At 37.4% G+C, this 21,817-nt stretch overlaps 1 protein-coding gene across 4 annotated transcripts in view; it reads left to right on the top strand.

Moving 5' to 3' along the window:
- The window catches only part of SSBP2 (single stranded DNA binding protein 2), a 195,995-nt gene that overhangs the window by 137,528 nt on the left and 36,650 nt on the right, over positions 1-21,817 (top strand). For all 4 annotated transcript variants that reach the window (XM_075020324.1, XM_075020322.1, XM_075020323.1 and 1 more), the window contains 4 exons: positions 8,456-8,515; positions 11,893-11,959; positions 12,146-12,216; positions 16,110-16,177. In XM_075020324.1, coding sequence (XP_074876425.1) covers positions 8,456-8,515; positions 11,893-11,959; positions 12,146-12,216; positions 16,110-16,177 — 266 coding nt within the window. The remainder of the gene's footprint in view (positions 1-8,455; positions 8,516-11,892; positions 11,960-12,145; positions 12,217-16,109; positions 16,178-21,817) is intronic.

Here is a 21,817-nt window from a genome sequence, read left to right as displayed (position 1 = left end):
TTGTATAATTAACAGTAAAATGCCGTTGAATAGGAAAACAATTTTTTGTTAAAAATTGATGATAGCCTGTCCGAGCCTTGCAGAGGATAAGTAACATGTTTCTGTTTATCAGCAGGCTGTCCCAGCACAAGAGTGTCGTTTTGAGAGCTAATTTAGTTTAGTCCTGGTTAGAATTAAAATGTGTTAATGAAGAGTGTCTTATACACTGTGGTGACTGTTATTGCTGATGGAGATGTCCACAAAAAAGCATAGAGGGAACTAAATTAATGAAAGTGTATGAATTGTAAACTAACTTGGATAAATTCAATTCACACATATTTTATTGTTCGCCACTGGTACTTGTCAAGAGTACAAAACCCCATTTCTTTAAGAATGGAAGCCCACACACCAGTGGTAGTTGTAAAATACCTTTAAATAATTTCCTAAAATCTAGGAGTCTTAAAGAGATATATTAAAATGTTACTTCCTAGTCATTTTTCAGTACTGCCACCATAATAAGAAAATGAAATAAAAATATCAAGCAGTTTTACTTCTTACCATTTGGACTATAAATAGTTAAGTGATGTCAATCCTTTTAACCAGGAATAGAGTTTGAAAACCAAAAAAGATGAATACGTATTGTATTTTCAGAGACAGAATATGTAACTTGGTAATTGAATTCTTTTTTTAATGGAGGAGAGGAGAACAAAGATTTTTGGTTTATTTCACTTCTTATCATTTAGAACTTTAAATGAATAAATGAAGAGATCTCTGGTCATTGTGAGAATTCCCATCTGGCTTATGACCTTGCTGCTGGCAGCTTGGACCCTTTTACAATACCTGCTCTTCACATAGCAGCACAATTGGTTTAAAATAATTTGTCATAGTGTGTACAAATTAAGTCTGTGGTTCCATTTTCAGCTTCTGGTGATAAGTAGCGATTAGAGTTTGTGCTGATGATGGTGACTGAATTATACAAACCAATTAATACAATTTCAGTCCTTTTCTATACTGAGTGCTAAAGCTGTGTTTCACCTTGTATTTTTTAATTTGTGGTGTGCTCTTGTTATTCGCTAAAGAGGTGTTCTCCAGTTAGGAGCATCATCCGCCTCTCGGGGTGTTGAGACATAACAATCTAAGGAGATTGTTCTAAATTTGATAATGCAGGTTAAAAACAAAAAGATGCTGAAAGACAGTTACCACTTGTTTTTGTTTGCTTCCAAACCCAGGAATCAGAGGTGTTTTGGGGAAGCCCAGCAGAGAGAGCTTTGCCTGGTGCAAGCAGAACCCGTTCCTCTGCTTTCCTAAGCCCCGTAAAATGCAGTACGAGCGTGGCGTAGGCATCCTCTTCCAGGTCTGGACAGAGCTGATGTTCAAGATGGATCTCTATCCCCACGGTCTGTCCCTCGCTGCCGCGGGCTAGGGCAGAGGAGGGGTCCCTCGGCAGGCAGAGGGGTCCAGGGGAGAGCCCGCTCGCTGGTGGGCTGACAGTGTTCCGAAGCAGCTGGGATCTGTAAAACGAACGCCTTCCCTTTCGTGAGATCTCCCGTGGGAGCGCGCGTCCTGGGCACAGCAGGAGGAGGGCTGAACGGGGCAGGGGACCCCGTGGGTGGCTTGGGCGCTCAGCGCCTCGAGCGTGCCCCTCCCGGGGCTCCGTGCTGCCAGGCAGTCAGCCTCAGAGGGTGTATTTGGGGTGGATGGGACTGGCTGAGCTGCTGCCCTGCTTTCTGCAGCAGCCTCAAACGCGGTCATTTAAACCAGATTGGGGGTGTGCTTTGAAACGTACCTTATGTCCTGCTTTGGCCAGACAAACGCCTATTTTCCCGAGCTGAAAAAACCTTTTAGTACACCTACCTGGGAAGATATTAATGTGAATCTAGATGAGCGTTGTTACTTTAAGCTACCCTGCCTGAGAAAGGTGGTTTTTTTCATGCCATGTAGACAATGGTTCTCCTGTTCAGGCAATATTAATTCCATTTTAATCTCCTCAGCTTGAGCTTTGTTCGCTGGCGTTTTGGGTCTTGGTATTTTTACAGTTAGCAGATGTGTGCAACCTCTCCATTACCCATGCCCAATACCTGCAGTAATTCTTTTTGAACTACATTTATATTTTCCTGGTGTGTGTGTGTTTGTTACATAAAGTTGTGCTATCCAGTACAATGAGTCATAGGGTATCACGTAATACACATATGTATTGAAACAGATACTGATATTTATGGTAAATTCAATCTCATTAGGAGTTCATTCTCAATACGAATTGAAGTGTAAGCGGTATTCTGGATTAGTTATTTGACTGTGGATTATTGTAAATTTTGTAAGTTATGTGGGACAAAATGTGGTCAATAAATGTAATCATATGAGTAAAAAAAGGATAAAAATGTCAATGCAAAACACCCCCCCATATTTGGAAGCAAGTAAATTATATTCCCAGCTTTTGGAAGGGAAGTAAATTCAAAGAAAAATAGATTTATTGAAATCTGTCATACTTAGTAGAACACCATCTTTTAGATCCTTTTATTCCACCAGTATTAGGTACAAGAAAACTAAACCACACCATATTCTAGAGTCACCCAAACAGCTGAAAAAAGACAGAGTAAGAATTACACAACTGGCAGAGAAACGTGCCAGCTTCTATGTCTTTATGTCATCAGCTTCCTGGTGGGTTTTTTGTAAAATCATTTTTCCTGAATACTGGAACCAAAATGTGGGCAGTGAGACTACTGTGCTTCAACGTTGCTTCTTCAAAGACTTTCCTACTGAGAAACTTATTACCTGCTTGTCCCCTTGTGCTCCCAGGGATTAAGAAAAAATAGTACTTTACAAGATTTTTACATTGTACATGCAAACATGCACACAGACTTGCAGAATTGTATTAAATACACAGTTTGTAAGATAGCCTGTACTCTCCCTATACACAGTTGGATTCTTTCTTTAGCAGGAAGATAACAAAAAGTACTAGAATGTGTGGCACCATCATTCAAGTTCTTGAGCTTTACTTCTTTTTAAGTATTTTTAACAATTTGACATGATAGGATTCTCTAAGTAAAAACAGGAAGCTTACTAATTTTAACATTTCACATCTGGATTTTATTTTGTGTATTCTCTCTTTTTGACTTCTTTTTTTGTACTTTTCTCCTTTTAGGTTGGGTTTGGAGTTTTGGGGTTTTTCCACTTTAAGTTGATAAATACATATATTCTGCAGTGACTGCATGAAAGTTTTTTCCTCTCTGGCTTCTTCTTCACCCAGTTTAGTAGAAGCTTCTGCTTATACTCATTTGGTCTCAGCTGCATGACAGCAGCCTTCAAGATGCTTTTCATGATACCAAATTACTGAATTTTATACCTGAAGCCAGTAATTACAATATACTGGTGTTCTCAGATGTGTTTAGTTGGCTGTTCTCCAAAACAGTTACCAGAATCTTCTGCTGTTACTGCAACTTGTATGACATGTTTTCAAACACTCGTGGCATCTCCATCTCAGTTGTGGCTTAGATATGACATTCTTGCCTCTTTCCTGTTATTTTGTTTTCTTTGTGTTTTTTTTCTTTTTCTTTTTCTTTTTTTTAAATTTTGCTTTGGTTTTTGTTTGGTTTGGGGGTTGTTTTTTGTTTGGTTTGGGGGTTGGTGTTTTGGTTTGGTTTGTTTTTTTACTTTTCTTAATACATCAGTGTATGTGCCAGTTCCTGAACTCTGAGAAGTTAATTGTAGCTTAGGTTAGCGCGCAGTAGCACACTTGGCGCTTGTACTTGGCGTAATGTCCCTGTTGCAGATTAGAGGGACTTGAAGGCTGCAGCAGTGACTGGAAACCCTTGAGAGCCATTTGAGCATCTGGAAATTACTGTGGGATGGAGCCACTCTGGTAATAAATACCCTTCTTCCTCAGTCAGATCAGCTTCGAGAGATTGGTTTCCCTTAGACAGGCTTAACAACATCTTAAGCAAGATCTGGTCCTGAAATGTCAGATGTAGTATTTGAAGAGTATCCTACATCCTTCAGCACAGAGAGGGCTGTAGGAGAAAATATCTTTTGTCCTTCTGTCTTGTTCCTACCCAACAGGTAAACTTACTGCTGCATTAATAAATCACAATACCTATCTTTTGGCATGTTTTTCCAGCTTAATTATTTCTTTCTATTTTTACCCTGACTATTTTTTGGACAGTCACATGTCTATAATCCTTAGATGGAAGAAGTGCTCTTGTACTCTGTGCATGCCTGACAGCACTCTCCCTCCCTGCTAGCTGGGGTAAGCAAGGAAGTATTTGATTCATTGGCATGGCACCTATCCAGTCATGTGTCCACCCCCCCGTTGAACTCTGAGGCAAACAAGGAGTTTGTCTTCCTGAGAATTTAGTGTGGGGATCCATTAAAGATTTTGGACTATCAAGATTCTGAATTTTGAATTGACCCAAGCCTGAGGTAGCAGGCAGAAATGTCTTGAGTCTTCAACATGCAATGAAGTTATTTTTGGTCTTCAGAAGGCAAGTGCTGCACCGACCAATTCAAAATCTGTGATCACTGGTTTTAATGTGGTGCCCATATTTTGAACCCATTACTTTTTGTGATGTATGTGCTGCAATAACATTAAGAGAAAGGGAGGTAAAAGTTTCCAAGAAGTCAATGAAAGAGAGCTACTAGCCGTAAAAAATGTACGTTCACAGTGGTTCCTCCCTAAGCCATGGTCCTTCCAGCAACTCTTAACAATAAATTAAAACTAGATTGGAGACTCATGTCAGCTGTTCCTATTATTTACAAAGGGTTTAGCAAAACAACATGTGACAGAAAGTGCCTGCTGCTTGAGTTCGTATCTTTCAGAATGCCTGGTACTTAGTAATGTGTGTGTGTGTGACTTGACTTGAAAAAAAATGCTCCCAATTAATGAAAAGCTGTTCATATTTAAATTATTTTCATTAAAACATTTCACAGAATTTCTTTGTTGTCTTGATGCATCTTGGTAGAACTTTTTGTGGACAAACATGGCATTGGTGATGGAGATGTTTAGTAACTGGGACAAAAATGCGAATATGTAAGTTTTTCTTTTTAATGGTAGAATTTTTGTGGTGAACTTAAGTACTAAATCTTGGCCCAAAACAGTGTAAAATTTTTCAGAATTGTCCTTGAACATCACTATCTCACCATTTTCTGCAATGGTGTATGGACCTTTATTTCCTTATATTCATCAAAACATTAATTGTGCTTCCCAGTTGTTTATGTATTTTCCTGCCAACAGAACTGTGCAGGGTTTGCATCCATGGGTCATCAAGAACCATAAAAACTATTTGAAATTTACTAGATGAAGTCATTCATTGCAGGTCCACTTGGGTTCAGTTGCTTCAAGAATAGGAGAAGGTTTCAATACTTCCACAAATCTGTCTAAGGGGAATACATTGATACGTAAATATTTACAGTATATAAACCTTCTTGTAGGACAGAGTTGTATCAAAGAGTCTCCTGTAGTTATTCCGTGCAATGAACTAACAAGTCAGTTAAGAATAGATGCACTGGCTCTTAAAGTCTGCTTTGATTCCTCCTTAGGAAACAGTGCCTCAAAAAATAAATTAAAAAAAAAAAATCATGGCTGTCCTGGTTTTGGCTGAGATAGAGTTAATTTTCTTCCTAGTAGCTGGTATAGTGTTATGTTTGGGGTTCAGTATGAGAAGAATGTTGCTAACACACTGGTGTTTTCGGTTGTTGCTAAGTAGTGTTTAGTCTAAAGTCGAGGATTTTTCAGCTTCTCATGCCCAGCCAGCGAGAAAGCTGGAGGGGCACAAGAAGTGGGCACAGAACACAGCCAGGACAGCTGACCCAAAGTGGCCAAAGGGGTATTCCATACCATGTGAGATCATGCCCAGTATATAAACTGGGGGGAGTGGGGCTGGGAGGGACTGGTGCTCGGGAACATAGCAGGGCATCCATTGGCGAGTGGTGAGCAGTCACATTGTGCATCACTTGTATATTCCAATCCTTTCATTATTACTGTTGTCATTTTGTTAGTGTTATCATTATTATTACTAGTTTCTTCCTTTCTGTTCTATTAAACTGTTCTTATCTCAACCCACGAGTTTTACTTTTTTTGATTCTCTCCCCCATTCCAGTGGGTGGGGAGAAGTGAGTGAGTGGCTGCGTGGTGCTTAGTTGCTGGCTGGCATTAAACTACAACAATGACTTACATATAATTTCAGAGAAGAATCCTAGACTTAGTCTGTGACGCTTTTATTAAGTAGACTAGAGACCTGCCTAGATCCAGACCTTCTCAAAAATCTGAAGGAACTACTGACCTCAGGGACACAGCAAACCAAAAAATATGGCCTCTAATTGGCAGGCACCAGAAACAATGTGATTCATATTTTGAAAAGTAAAATTGCAACTTTATATCAGTAAGCCTCTTTTCTTAATGCAGTGGGGTATTTGTTTCAGGTTTTTAAATAAAATTTCAACTCCATACAAAAAATAAGTTTTTAGGTATTTTTATAAATTCCATAAAAAGGTGAACCCACTGGGAAGAGAGGGGACAAGTAGGTTTCCATCCTACTTGAAAGGAGCAGATGTTCTGCCAATAACACACTGTTATATACTAATATTAGTAGTGTGATTCTACATTAAGATAGGGTTGACTTGAGAGACACTGCTGATTTCCCTTTTACGAGCTGTACAACTGTAAATAAAGTTAAGGTTTCGTCTGCTGAATGAGGTAAGCCAAATCCAAGATACTCACTAGAGTGCGTCACACTACATACAGTGCACTTGATTGACCTTTATGGGAACTGTTGAAATTCTAATTTCCTCACACTTGTGCTGCTTTACAAGGGCCTGCATGTTTACAGCCTCCACCACATGCACAACCCTTTTTTCTTTCTTCTTTATCAGAGAATCTCACCATCAGAGACAGGGCATGAAGAAGTCTCCCTCTTCTATAGCACATAATTTCAAATGCTTTTTTATTAAAGTAATCTTTTCACAATTGGCGTTGAACTTTGTTATCCAGTTTGTAAACCCTCTGTATTTTAAATTGCTTTCTAGTACCTATTTTGAATGCATGTTTATGTAGGTTACATTATTTCAGCTCTCATCTGATTCTAAGATGTGAAAGATTCCACTGAATTTTTTTAATGCAAGATCATAGGAAAAATTCCATTACTAATTATTGGTAAAATAATTATAATTCCTTTGCTAGTTATCACTACTCTTAATACATGTGTTACTAGCATTGATGATCACTGGCATTTTAGTTTATAACACAGTGCTGCTAATGGAGCTGAAACATGCCATTCATTTGTAAAACAGTGATGTTGATCACACAGTTTTAGTGACCTGCCAGTGGTCCTTAGCTACAGCTGACTACATGATGCCTGTGTAGGTATATTTGTTTCTTTTTGAAGGGACCCCAAAGAGTGGGTTTAAATGTGCAGCAGCTCATTTGTCACCAGAGATTGCCCCTGGGAAGTCCCAGCAGACTCCTTCCCTTTATCTCTCCTTTGTCTCCAGTGGCAGTGTCATGAACAGAAGTGAGCTCCTCTTTCATGATATAAAGAATCAGTCGTTTTTGTCCCTGTGTTCACAGTCAAAGCATACTTTTATTTCTTCATTTTCTTCTGGAGTTATAGGTACTTGATTGCCAAAATTATCTTCTTCATCACCTGTTTAGTCAGACCTTTTTTTGCCTTTTTCCTGTAGGTCTTACATTTGCCACTAATCTCCCAGCTCTTTAGATTTCTAGATTACTGTCATGCTTTGGGATGGAATAAGTAGGGATGTTAAATGTATTTGTTGGTACTACCATTTGTTTATCGTAAGGGATTGACCTTGTCCATGGGCTATGAAGTAGTATAGTAGTAACCAAGAACCACTAGAACCTCACAAGGTGCAGGATGGTATGACAGATTTGGGTATAAATTTGGTTTTGACAGAGGAGATTTACTGTGTGAGCATGGAGGGATGGGAGGAGTGCAACATTGAATTAATATGGTTAATGGAACCACCAATGTTCTAAGTATTTATGACATAAACTTGAAATCTGTGCCCTCACAGGTTAAATCTTGTATTACATTTTTCTGTATTATTATGAAAAAATGAACGGAAAATATTTGTGAATTATTCTTGACTCTCCCAAGAACATATTTGTTTTCTATTCCAATGTTCCTATCTTTCCCCCTTCTCCAGTGGAAAGTATAGATGTGTGATTATATGATTGAAATGGTTTATTATTCTTCACTGTAAATGCATTGTTGTTTACACTCTGCATTCACAATTGCTGTTACAAAGTTTTAAATAATTTATCTTGATAGATGTATTCACTAAGAATCTCTAAATTTACTTAGTTCTGCTAAACATTGTAGAATAATATGCTGAGCTCTGTGGAAATATTTAAACTGAATGCTTGAGGTGTAAGCATGGCACAAGCCATACGCCCAATGACTCAATGCGGTAATTATGAGCTAAGTTGAATTATTTAGCAGTATCTCTCTTTTTTTTTTCATAGCCTTTCATGTCCCCTCGGTACCCTGGAGGTCCAAGGCCACCTTTAAGAATACCCAATCAGGTAAGATTTTATCACTGATGCACTCCTGTGGTCCAGGATGATGGTGCAGTGGTGGGAACAGGGAATGTTGTCTAGTTGGCTACCAGTGGTTCATTGGCTACAAAACTAACTCAGTCTCCTCTCCACCCCATTTTTTTCTGACCATTAAATAGTTATTTTGATAAGGTGTGACCATGCCACTCCCAGCTCACTTTCCTGTGCTTAATTAGTGTCTACACCTCAAAATTTATTGTGTGTTAAGCCTGTTTGCAGAAGGAGGATATAGTTACCTTGTGTGGTGCTGCATTAACCTCAGCCAGCCAGTGCTGTCTGCTCTGAGATGAAGGCAGAATGTCCCCGTAACTGTTACATTCCGTAAAGCTTCCTAACCACATCAAGCAGTTAGCTCTGAGAATTTTTTTACTTAATTCTGTGTTAAATGGATCACTCCCTCCTATTCTTTGTTCACTATATGAAGTATATTTATTTCATAGTAAATACAGAGATTATTGCTGAGAAACAGATATCATGAAGTGCTCTATGGCTCTTATAGACAGTCTGAGGACTTTATAAAAGCATCAGATTTCCAATTTTCTCTCATCTATATCAAAGGATATGCTTACCAGTGTAACAAGAATGAGTAATGAGCTGCTGTTCGTCAGCAGAGACCTTTATTGGCCCATCTGTGAAAAGATGGTTCTGGAAACCGTTAGCATTTGTACTTTTAAGTTCTCCATAGTGCAGATAGAGGAGGAGAAAGCAGTTGTCAGCAGATGAAAAGTTAAAGATAAACAGACAGAAAAATATCAGTGGAGCTCTGAAAGAAAAACTGGGTCATTTATAATATTGGGAAGGTTTGATGGGGTAGATGGAATGGGTGTTTTGGTCCAGGCGAGACTTCCAGGACTGCCTTTCTTGTTGTCACAGCTTGATGAGGAGACCTTTATGCCCCAACCTCAGTTCCGGGTATTTTTCTCATCTGTATAACACAATGTCAAGAAACTTGTCTGTAGCACTGGCACAATATTGCCAGAAAGTATCAAGTTTAAATTTTAGTGAGCTGGATATATCAGGTGGCAAGATGTTTTCAGGTATTTCTCTACATCAAACATGGTGATGTTTGGGAGCAGGATAAGTTACCTGTACCATAACTACTTTCTCACAAGGGAGATGGGTGGCTTGATTAACCTTGCTGAAGTGATCATCAAGGAAAAACATAAGAGTGCAATGTCATTAGCACTTTATTTAAATATTTGCTACTGACATACTGTAACTCAGTACAAAATATCTTCCTGAGTTTTGTACGTTTCAGTAATATCTTAGCCAAAGATATACTACTGTTTGGATTTTACATATTCTTTGTTTCTCTGTGTTTCTGAACACTGTAAATACTGGCAGGTAGAAACTGAATGTGGTGAGTGCTGTGAAAGTCCTGCCAACCTGCAGTTTTAGTTTCGGAAGTGTTTTTGTCTGCATGTTGTGATATTTTCAGTTCAGAGCTGTAACATAATCTCAGTGAATTACAGCTCTTGCAATTCATTTACATTATGCCGTGTGCATGAATTACTGCTTTTAACAACACTGCCATTATTTAAGTTACAGTATAGGTGGGCAGTGTGTAGAAGTAATAAACTATTGTAGTGCAGCTTTAAGGCTGAAATTTTGATTAGATGGGAGTCAGTAAAAATCAGAGTTAAAATTCCCACTGATACTATATTCCTTAATGCCTTGCAGTAGGGACTGTGTTTCTTAGGCAAGGAAGGGTAACACAGGGCATGTGCGCACAGCGCAGTGCGGTGCTGTGTAAGAGTTACCTGAGCTAGATCTAGGCTTTGTAGCAAGGAAAGTTAGTACCTACCGAGTGTCACATGAGTGCCCCTAAGTTGCCTTCAGTACTCAATCACATCCTATGAGATCAAGCCCCACAAGGGTATTTGCTGTTGGCAATGCATTGTGCTGTGCAGGTACACTTGTTTTTCTTGAAAAGTGGTATGACGTGTTAGAAAGGAATTGGTAGTCCCTCATGTAATGATGTGCTGTGTAGTGACTGCATGAGTTAAGTCTTCGGTCATGTGTGCTCACAGCAGCAAATGCCTCTATGTACGTCTATGTCACCTGCCATCTCTGGCAGAAGTGACCAGTTTCTGCTTTGCTAGTATTTGACACTTCTCCATGCACATCATGTATCGTTCTTACGTATCGTCCAGACTTCTAGCCACTGAAGTACATGTATGTAAAACTCTGATTTAAATTATGTTATCTCAGATTATTTATTCCCTTAAACTTGCAGTGCAGTACCATTTGACTGTATTACCTTTGAGGTAATAACGTGCATCATAATTTTTTATTTCCTACCTCTTGTGGACACAAACTGTCTAATATTTGCGATAGATTCCCCTTTGTATGTATCCAAGACTACTACAGTATTTCCACATCAAGAGTAACTTAGCCATTCCCACAGTAAGCAATACCGGTACCTGTAAGCCTGAATAGCTTACTTTCATAGTAACAGGTTTACTCATTCCGGATCCATTTTTAGTGAAAAAGTTGTTTTGAAATGCTGAATAGCACCTAGTGGATCAGCTACAAAGATCCATTCATAAAAACTTTTTTCTAGTTGACTAAACTATAGGTAAGAAATGAGCCTTAAACCTAATTCAGTTACTATAAATCCAGATGGCAGATTAAAATGTGGGGACGCAAAAACAATGTGTTTGATTTGGACCAGAGGTGAAGTAACAACACAGTGTACCTTCATGCTTGAAGGCAAGATTTAGGAGCAAGTTTTGTGACTGTTGTTATCTCCCATAGCTGAATAATAAGCTTATCTTGGCATTGATGCCCTTCAAGAGTAAGGCACAGTGGAAGACAAAATGTCCCCCACGTCACAGCCGTAATTAACCATACCCTGTGAATCCTGTGCAGTTGGCTCAGTTATGGCTCACTGTTAGAGAGTATCAGTGTCTGCGTCCTGACCTCTTAAAATAATGGTTAAAAGGGAAAATGGTAGCAATATAAGCTTTGAATAAATTGCCACGTCCCCAAGAAAAAGGCAGTGCTTGGAGGTTAAATAATAGGTAAGCTGAAGTGAAGGAAATATGGGGGGGAGAGGGGGGCAAATTAGGCAATTAAATTTTGGAAACTCTTTATACATAATTCCACAGAAGTCCAAGACTTTGTCCATGCAAATGCATATCAGGGTCGCAGGACATTTAGGACTTTTAGTTTAGTTAGGCACTTAGGACATTTAGTTAGGGTGTTTAGGAAAGCTAACTCTTCCACATTACTCTTGACTGAGAAGAAACAACGGGGAATTAAAAACAAAATATCTGCATTATGTCTTTAACATAAATTTCAAAGCTTTATATGCTTTTAACATATGGATTCTATGCCTGCAGGCACTTGGAGGTGTCCCAGGAAGTCAGCCGTTATTGCCTAGCGGGATGGACCCAACACGGCAGCAAGGTGAATGAAATAATTATTTGGACCATTCAAGTACTTTCTTCCCAAACTTCCGTCTTTCTTTCTGTGTTTCAAAGCTGACTGCAGCTTTTTAAGCTTTTTGTTAATTAAAAAGGAATGATTTGTTAAAGCTGTTTTAGAAGATGCTTGTGTATTGCAGTTTTTTAAGTTGCATGATTTTATTTGCAGGTCATCCAAACATGGGTGGGCCAATGCAGAGAATGACTCCTCCAAGGGGAATGGTTCCTTTAGGACCACAGGTACCTTCCACAGATAGATATTATTTTTATTAATAGCCCTATACTTCATAGTATATTACTTTGGCATTCCATAGCTTGAAGATGGCCAGGACTTGTTCTTCTAATCGCATTTTAAAATAAACTTTCTGTTTTACAAAAATTAATGCTGAGTTGCAGGTGTACAAAGTCTAAAATGAAAACATCAGTCGTTTTAATTAAGATTTGAAATTAAAAGAGGAATCCCTTAACTTGCTTATTTCAGAAGCATTATGTTCGTCCTACAGCCAGTGGATGGTGTAATCAAAGGCTGATATTTTTAAAGGAGACCAAGAACCGAGTAGGTGTTTCCTCATCCTCCCAGCTTAATTGATTATGCTGTTTAGGAGGAAAGGTTTAATACTTCTAACTTAGGCAAACTCTTTGTACCCAAAATATCCCTCAAAATTCTGTAAAGTTTTTCTTTCATCCACTATTGATATAGATTTTTGGTGAGTGCTAGAGAGATTTTAATGTAAAATGAGAAGTTCATGCTGCCATTTCTCCCCCTTGTCAATCACTCTAGCTCTGTTTTCGAGGAGCAAAGCAACCTTGGATTGCAAGAATCAGCCTTCTCCATGGTGCTGACCTGGTCATAATTGTTCATAGGCTCTTTCTTCAAAAGTGTGAAAATATGGGTGGATATTAGTCAGTATTACATTTCAACAGAAAACTAAGGTAGAAAACAAACTAATTTTTGTGCATACCTGAAATATGAATCTGAAAGATTATTCTGTATTTTACCAGTGCACTCAGTGAGAGAAAATTTAGGTGGTGGTGTTTCATACCAGGGTTGCCATTATTTTGTTTTACAGTGTGCTTGTTGTGCCCACACTTTGCATTTTTACTTCCTCATTTCAGATAATCTCTCTAGTGACTTCTTTGTTCCTTGGAATAGCAACTGAATTTTAAATGATTAAATAGCTTTGCCTTTCAAATCTGTTCCTAACTGTCTTTACAATTTTGGGTCTTCTTGGTAGAAACCAGTTGTGCAGTTCTACACAATATCTGCTGTGTAACCAACAAACCATTATTAAATACATTTGTTATTTTTTCTGTAGCATTGAAGTATATTTACCACTTGTCTTTTGGAGGAAAAAGAGGAGCTTTGCAATGCTGCCATATGAGATTGAGCTGATACTTTATGCAGCAACATTAGTCACACAGCAGGCAAATCTCATGCCAGTTTTTATAAGGATAATTTTTCCATTTTTGCTGTCTTCTTAAAATCCAGTGTTTCTGTAAGGTTCTTCTTTCTTGTGCTGAACATCCTCTTAAAATGGGGAAAAATGCGTAATCTACGTAAAATTTAAGTTCACAAATCAATCTTTTCTATAAATGGATCATCATCTATCTTTGCATCTGGCATTTAGTATCTTCTTAGAATGCAGTTCTACAACCAAATTTGATGAATATTTCACACCTACTTTTAACATTCTCTTGCTACAGTGCTGTAAAGTTGACTTGGGTGTGCCCTTAGTGGGAGGCCCTGCTACTTGCTGCACAGGCAATCAACTTCCAAAACACTTAATGTGCTCATACAGAAATGCTTATGTCCAGTATGGCAAGTATAGTATGTGTATGCTTCAAAACTTACAAGTTTTCAAAAATTTACCTCAGTTTTGTATTTTATGATTCTAGACTGTTTCAAACTAAATATCATGAAACAAAAAGAAGTGGATGGTTGTAAATGCTTTAATCTATTAAAAGCTCCAAAGAATTAGGTTCAGGCTTTTTTCAAGCTGTAGTTAAGCTAGATGAATGGGGCACTACCTCCAATCTGTGACTGCTACTTCTCCCTGTTCTTCCTATCTGCTGGTGAGCCTCCCCCATGGTCCCTAGTGCTTTCTAGTCAAAAATAATCAGGTCATCTTAAATATTTAAGAAAAAAAGTCTTCACTAATCTGGCTCATTTTGGCCACCTGATGTTAGGGAGCACTTGTATGAACAAGTCAACTGCCAGACGAACAGTGGTGGTGACTTTGAGTAAAAAGCTGTAAGGAACAAATTGGGGCACTAACTTCTGCAAAGAGCATAGCTGCAGCTGAAGCAACATCTATTGGTAGCCTTAATGAAAGCGCTCTTATTTTAGGATGAAGGAGTACATTTGATTAGAATTAGCAGTAATTAGAAGTACATTGGATTAGGATTCTTCCAGTCCTGCAGGATTCCATAAAGATCTTTAACCCCAGTCCACACAAATGATTCCTGAATTAAAATAAAGAGGGGAGTTACTCGACACAACAAACAGGGAGATGGCTCTGCCCTCCACATCAAGATGGAAAAATGAAATAAAACAGATACAGGACTGCTGTTTTGTTACAGTCAGACTGTGTTCTCTTCCAGATCCAGTAGTGCCAGCTGGGAATGTTACTGTGCCCAGCTGCTTTGACTACCAACCAGTTACTGCCCTACAGTTCTGACAGAAGAGTTGCTCAGGCAAAATCATCTAGGATAACCTAGGTTAAACAGACGGTTTGAGTTAATATGGCTGACTTTTGCCTGAGCATGCACACCAATCAGTCTACCAGCTGCACCCAAAAGGCAGGAGTGAGTAGTGATTGATGACCAGCAGCTGTGGATAATACTGTCTTCAGATGGCTGGGTCTGGAAGAGGGCATCTGCAGCCTCTGGGTGTGTTCTTACAAACCAGCTTTAGACGGGACACTTTAAGCGTTGTTAACAATGAAGAAAATTTTAAGTTTGGGGGGTTTGTTTGCAGCAACAGAACCTCCTCTCCTAGTTGTAGATCAGTTCTAGATCGGTTCTGGATAACTGATATGTCATATCAGTCAAGGTATAAACAGCACCAGATCCACACTTTGAATATCACTGTTGGATCTCTCACATGTATTAATGACTTCGTGTTTACATGGTTTTGTGAATCAGACCAATATAGAGAACAGCCATAAGCCTTGGTCATGTAGTTTATGCAGTTTGTAATATACTACACGTGAAATAGAGTGTATAAGTTTTATTATTGGAAAATAGACTGCAACAATGACCTACATTTTTTTAAAGTAAATCACTTTTTTGTTCCACCTATCCTTCCAAAAAGCACAGCTGTTCATTTTAGAGAATTTACTGTTATCCATTCTTTTGAAATATCAGAATATTGTAGCAGGATTAACACAGATTAGGGAGTGCATTATGATTGTGAGGTGAGACAGACTGTTCTGCTTGTATTCCTCTGAATAAAAATAGGTATAATTTAGTTTCTCATGTAAATAGTACAGTTAAACTTTTGTCATAATATCAGAGCGTAAACTCATATTTTATAGGCATTGGGCAATTCATTTGTTGGCATCACTATGACATTCATTATCTTGTTAAAAACTTTTCATATTAGTTACCATAGACTTATTAGAATTGACTGATTAGAAGAGAAATGTAATGTTTATGCTGTATGTTATAGAAGTGATATCATATGGTATAATTTTATACAAGCATTTGTTGATATCCTAACAAAATCTAATTAAAATAGTTCTATTTAAATTCCATGATGTAGAAATCTTAGAATCTAAGTCCAGGTTTCTGATTTTGAATGAGCTCCCTTGGTATAAAAGTTGAATACATTGTAAAACCTGCCCCTTGCTGGCCGTTGACTTGACCTCTATATGTGTAAATAATTCCTCCTGAAACAGTTGACATTTTAAGTATTCTTAGTCTATTTCTGTTGTTTGTAATTGTTTCTCCTTGGGGTTAACGGTATTATTTTTTTAAGTCAACAATGGAAACTCCTGAAAGAATGAATTACATTGGCCTATCCAGTCAGCAGTTATGTAGGGATATCATTAACCTGCTGTCCTTTCTTTCCCCCTCCTCTTTGGTTTTGTTTTTTTGTTTTGTGGTAGTCTGACCCTTGGTTATCATTGCAGAACTATGGAGGTGCAATGAGACCCCCACTGAATGCTTTAGGTGGCCCGGGGATGCCTGGAATGAACATGTAAGCACAATAATAAAATCTTATAATATTTAGAAAAATCATTATTTCATTGTAGAAGTAACATTTGGGGTACATAAGACAAGGAGAACGTGCTTTGATAAGTAACATGCTTTGATGACTAATAACTGCAATTTAAAAAAGTGAACCCTCAGCAGTTTCCTTCTTCTGTATGCATCTCTTACAGGCACCTTTGCTGTCCCTACAAGTCTGTACAAATACTCAGTTTCTTTCACAGGTCAAAGTTCAAATATTGGGAATATTTTGTCAGTATAGTCACCGATATATCCTTGTATGAATTTTTTTAAAAAAATGACATTATTTACATTTATGTTTTTACTTTACTGATTAAATATTTTGTAAAGAATGGTACAAGCATGGTTCTTTTCTGCAAAATAAAGAAGTACTTTATTTTAGCAAAATAAAACCATTGTCTGGAACTATTTATAAAAAAAGACATATTTGAAAGAAGTGTAGATGATCTCTCTCTGTTGCTGTTTTTATTTCCAGAACTACATTTATTTCCACTCTAAACAGATAGAAGAGTATCACAGATATGAGTGTAAGGTTTTCAGTGTTTGTATGTACTTCTGGGAGTGGATCATAATTTGTAAAAATTGATATAGACTGAGTTCAGTTAAGATATACTGATTTATTCCAGGCATGGATTTAGTCATGGGAGCCTTTTATACCTGTAGACAACCTCCCTTTCTAAGTGCATAGAAAAGTTTCAGATGTAAAATTAGTGTATCTAGATTAGACTAGACTTAAGCTGAGGATTTTAGCACAGGAAGTGGGCCTACAGGAGCAGTCTTCTGCACTTTAGATAAATCTATTGTGTGCTTGGAGTGGCTTACGTGATTAGCAAGTCTGGGAAAAAAAAAAAGATGCTCCTTGTATTGTTTAGATTTATCTAAGAGATTCACTAATTTTAATGGGCTGCTATAGCTATCTTTAACATACCACAGACCAGAGATTATCAAGTCATTCCTGTATCGTGGCCCTACCTCTACTGAAGTGAGTACATTTTTTCATAACCAGCATTTTGCAGGTCCTGGGGTGGTCACAGAAGGCAGTACAGTGGTCCAGCTATCAAGACACTAGAATCATTTTACAACCTAAAGCAGAGAACATGTTCTTTTCTTACTCCTTTCACACCTTTGTCTTTCAAGCATGAGTTTTCACCAGACTGACACAGAAAACACAGTGAAGATTTCTATTTGCTTGTTACCATTATATCATAGATACCCATTTTTACTCTTATTTTCATAGGAAACAAAAGGGAAAGATGGTAATTTTCTTTTCAAGTAAAGAGTTACCAACCTGAAAAAGTAAAAGAGGTATTAAGATAGATAATAGCATTAAAAAAAATCTAATCCACCATATCTTTAATTTCTTCCAGTTTCCAGACATACCTGGATTTCTTGAGGCAAATAAAATCAAATGTAAAATTGGGTGTTACTCTAACATAGACATCATATATTGGGCTCAAGAGAATTCTAGGAACCTTCCCAAGGGTAGGCATTTCTACTTCCTAAATAAAATTGATGTAGAAAAAATATTTAGGTATTTGGAATTCAGTGTGAGTGTAATATAAGCACTACAGAGATTGTCCTCAGGAGACAACTGAATTCTAAGAAAAGCAAATTAACTTTCTAAATTAAAATGTTGTAGAAGTAAAATTGAGGATAGATATTTTGAGGCTACTTATCCACATAAATGAGAGTTCATATAGGAAAAATAAGAAAACAGGTTGCTGGATGACAAAAAGAGTCCCTGGTCTGCCAGAAAGAGAGAAGATGGGTTGAAATACTAACATTTCCATATTGCAGCATTTAATAAGCACATTTCATCTTGAGTTGGCCAGTAAACATACATAGATCATGTTTTAGTTCAGTGATGTGGGAAATACATTTTCCTTTGAACTTACATGTCCTCTTGAAGGGTACACCATGAATTGGCGTCCTTTACTTGGCAAGTTCATGAACTTTGATACAGTATATGATCTTCTGAGAAGAACAAGGTGTGAAGCAATAATTAGGAAGTAGGTAACCATAGCTGTCTCCATGTCTTACCAGGCATACACTGCACTCCTTTACATTTCTTACAAACTCATGTTTACTCCAGCTCAGCTGAAAGTGGGAAGAGAATACTCTTTCCTGGTTTTGAACAAGACTTCATACTGTGCCTTTGCTTGTTACAATGCACTTTAAAGACATAAGAGAGTCCAAACTGCTAGTACTGGAATATTATGCTATAGCATATCCTGACCTGTGTTACATGCTGAATTACAGACTGTTGTAAGGAGCTCCATTATTGTGTGCCTGAGTACATGAATAATTTTTTTACTGTCAAGCTGAGTATTTTTTTCCTCTGTCAAATGGAGTGACATATACTGATCAAAAGGAAAACAAAGGGCTTACTATTGTCTGGGTTTCTTTTAATTGTATTTCTAGGACATCAGGGTTTTTTTCTTACTGTAAAGTTACTGCTGTCAAAGTTGTCCTTACATCTAAATTTTAGTGAAGACTTGTTGTCTGGTCAATTCCAGCATTCAGGATTAGTCAGAGTGCATCCAAGGATAACCTGTGGGCAATGGCAATAGATGGACCCAACTGTGTTAAAAGCATTCTATGTATTATCCCTTACAATTTATCTAATGCACAATGCTAAGAAATAACAGTGTAAGTCAGTCATTTAGTGTACTTATATTTCTAGGAAACAGGATAACTATACATAAGGCTATTACCTTATAGTAACGTACATTTGTCTTTATATAGCCATATCTTTTTCTTACATGAAAATTTTTCAGTGTTCTATTCAATATTTTTGCTTTTTTGGCCATGTTAAAATATAAAAATATGTACTCTCCAAAAACACTTGCCATTTAAAATCCAGCTCTTTCTCCTCAGAAAGTGTGAAAGGAAGCTGTTTTGGTTAAGAGCAGAATATCTGCCAAATATAATTTTACATTTTTCTGGATGAAAAAGTGTTCTTTATTGTCAAAAATGGCAACAACAAGCTCGAGAGCTCGTAGACAGTATTTCAGTGCAGGAGCATATCCTCCACAAATGTAGTACTGCTAAATAACTGCTTGCTCCATCAAAACTAATGCCTATCAGATTACTGTTTGAAACCGCTGATAAGTATCCTATGTCATTTGACAAAATAACTATTTTAGATATAAGGTTTTAAGCTGAAAATTGGTGTAGCCATTTTTAGTAAGATTTTATTTTTGTGGAAAAATGCCCTCTTTGGAACAAAATGGCAAATCTCGGGGAGCAGCGTTACATTTCACTGGCACTTTTTAATAGCCCGTGTGACCTGTAGTGCTGTCTGAAGTGCTAAGAATATCTCAGTCATGCCTGAAAAGAAAAAAAAAGTGATTCTGGTTTTTAACTTCAATTCACAAACTTGTGTCTAGATGTTTGATTTCCTGATAGAATATATTTACCCCTTTGGAAACTGAAATTTCATACTTTATTTTTTCAAGAACTAGGATCAACACCGTAGGACTGACTTTAAGGATAAAATGCAGGTGTAAATATTCATAGCAATAGATACTTCATAAATTACTCTATTTTGGAATTGATACAGTCAAATGTTTTATGGCTGTTGATGCTTTCAAAATAAACATTTAAAAAAGGGCAAAAATCCTGCTTGCATTGCACTGAAAAAAATTGCAGGTAGCTTTTTTTTTATGTGTGTTTTATAAGCTAACAACATTTGGCTCCACAAAACCCATATGGCTTTCCAGCAGAATCTGCTACAGTGTTTTCTAAGTCTATACTTAGAGCTGTCCATGGCTTCCATTAAATTTGCAAATTCCAACAGCTCTTTAGATGAAAGGTGAGTTTCCCAGTCTCCTTGTATGGCCTGCCTAAACTTCCATGTTGCTGTGGCTTAACCCAATCATGTATCTGAGTTGGCTTTTTAACATCTCTGTAGTTCAGAGTAATTTGCAGTGTTGTCAGAGCTATTTTCCATTTGATGCTTTTTGCTAGATGTATTTGAGTTACTTAATGTCACACAAACAAGTGCAGGGTTTTGGGGTGAAACCAGACTTCAAGTGTTGTTACAAGTATTCCTGATTTCTCTGAAAAGGAGAATACAATAAACCAAATATGGTACATAGGAAAAAGAACAGTTTTGGGGGAAAGGAAAAAAAAAAAAAAAAGAACACCTAATATTTCACCTTGCAATTGTTAGTGGAGGAGAAATAGCTGAATATTTGACCTGAGGAGCATGAGCATTGTGAGTGAGTACTGTGAGTCCCTTTCCTTGCTTTGCCTCCTCTCCTCCCAACGAATAAGGCAGAAAAGACCCTTACCTACATTCTGTTTTCCAACCGTCCAAAAATAATGTCAGCTGAAATAAATCAATTTTCACTTGATTTATTTCAGTAGATTGTTTGAACTAATTTCCTTATAGTATCATCAACAATGTAATAAAAAGAAAAAGATGCAATATTAAATCCCTGGGGCAACATATCTACTTAATAGGTTTTAGTTTTGCAAGACTTTAAAATAGATAGAAAACTTCCTGAACTCATTAATAAAGCCTGCTTTTTTCTCTATATTTAAATCACTCTCCCATGTCTGGTAAGTTGTGGTGGCTAATGTTGCATTTCTAAAGCTAATGAGGCCAAAATGCCATTTTAAATGCGAAACTTTTGTCATCTGCTCTGCCTCTCAGTTGTCAGGGTCTTCAAAAAGTGACTTTGTCTTATTTATAAATAACTAGAAGTTCTTAATGCTCCCAGGAATAATTATGGGTATTGAGATGTTATGACTGTAAACATGGAGATTTTACCTCCCATATGGCTTAGTTCCCTCAGGACTGTTAAAAGACGAAGCCTAACCACCAAACTATTTTTCTGAGCTCAGCTAAGAGTGAGAAACTTAAAATAACAGCAAGAGTTGTGAAAAAAACGTGCTCTATCTGGATGATTTTTCCTTTTCTCCTTTCCCCATTCCCTTCTCCCTCTGATGTCTCGTCAGAGTTGGCTTTATCAAACAGGTCTTCTGCCTGTGAAACACTCTTGTCCTTCCTGCCAGGGACCTGCCGCTTAATCATCCATACACCATTTGGGCCAAGTGTAGCAAGAATGTCTGAAAAGTCTGAAATTTCCATTTTCCCTGCTGTATGATAAATTTCATTTTTCTGTGACTTCTGTGGAGATAATGTAGCCTTAGTGAAGTAGCAAAGTGGTTTTAGATACATAACTAGGCATATGTTTAAAGCGTATGTATAAAATGGTATGTTTTCAATTTTTAATACATGAGATTTATTATTAGTAGTATTAGTACTAGTATTATCAGATACAGGTTATAGCAACATATTTTCTGTGGCTTGTTCTTTTAAAAAATAGGTTTCCACAAAACATTTATAAGAAATTAGCATCACTTTCACTAATGAAACCTTACTATACTTGCAGTATTCTAGATCCATGCATCCTCAATTCTTCAGGGAGGTACTTAATTATGTAAGCAAGAGTACTGTTTCAATGACTGAAATTAGACTTATATTTCAGTACCTTTCTGTCTTTGTCTCTGCTCTAAGTAGACTTCTGTGGAATGTGTGATACTTCCTCCAAATATTTTTAAAAAGGTTATCACCCCCCCATGAGAACTTACAGAATTT

The sequence above is a fragment of the Buteo buteo genome, chromosome Z (genome assembly GCF_964188355.1).
Source record: "Buteo buteo chromosome Z, bButBut1.hap1.1, whole genome shotgun sequence".
Lineage (NCBI taxonomy): Eukaryota > Metazoa > Chordata > Aves > Accipitriformes > Accipitridae > Buteo > Buteo buteo.
Note: the sequence above shows the minus strand (reverse complement) of the source record. Positions and strands in the feature narration are given on the sequence as shown.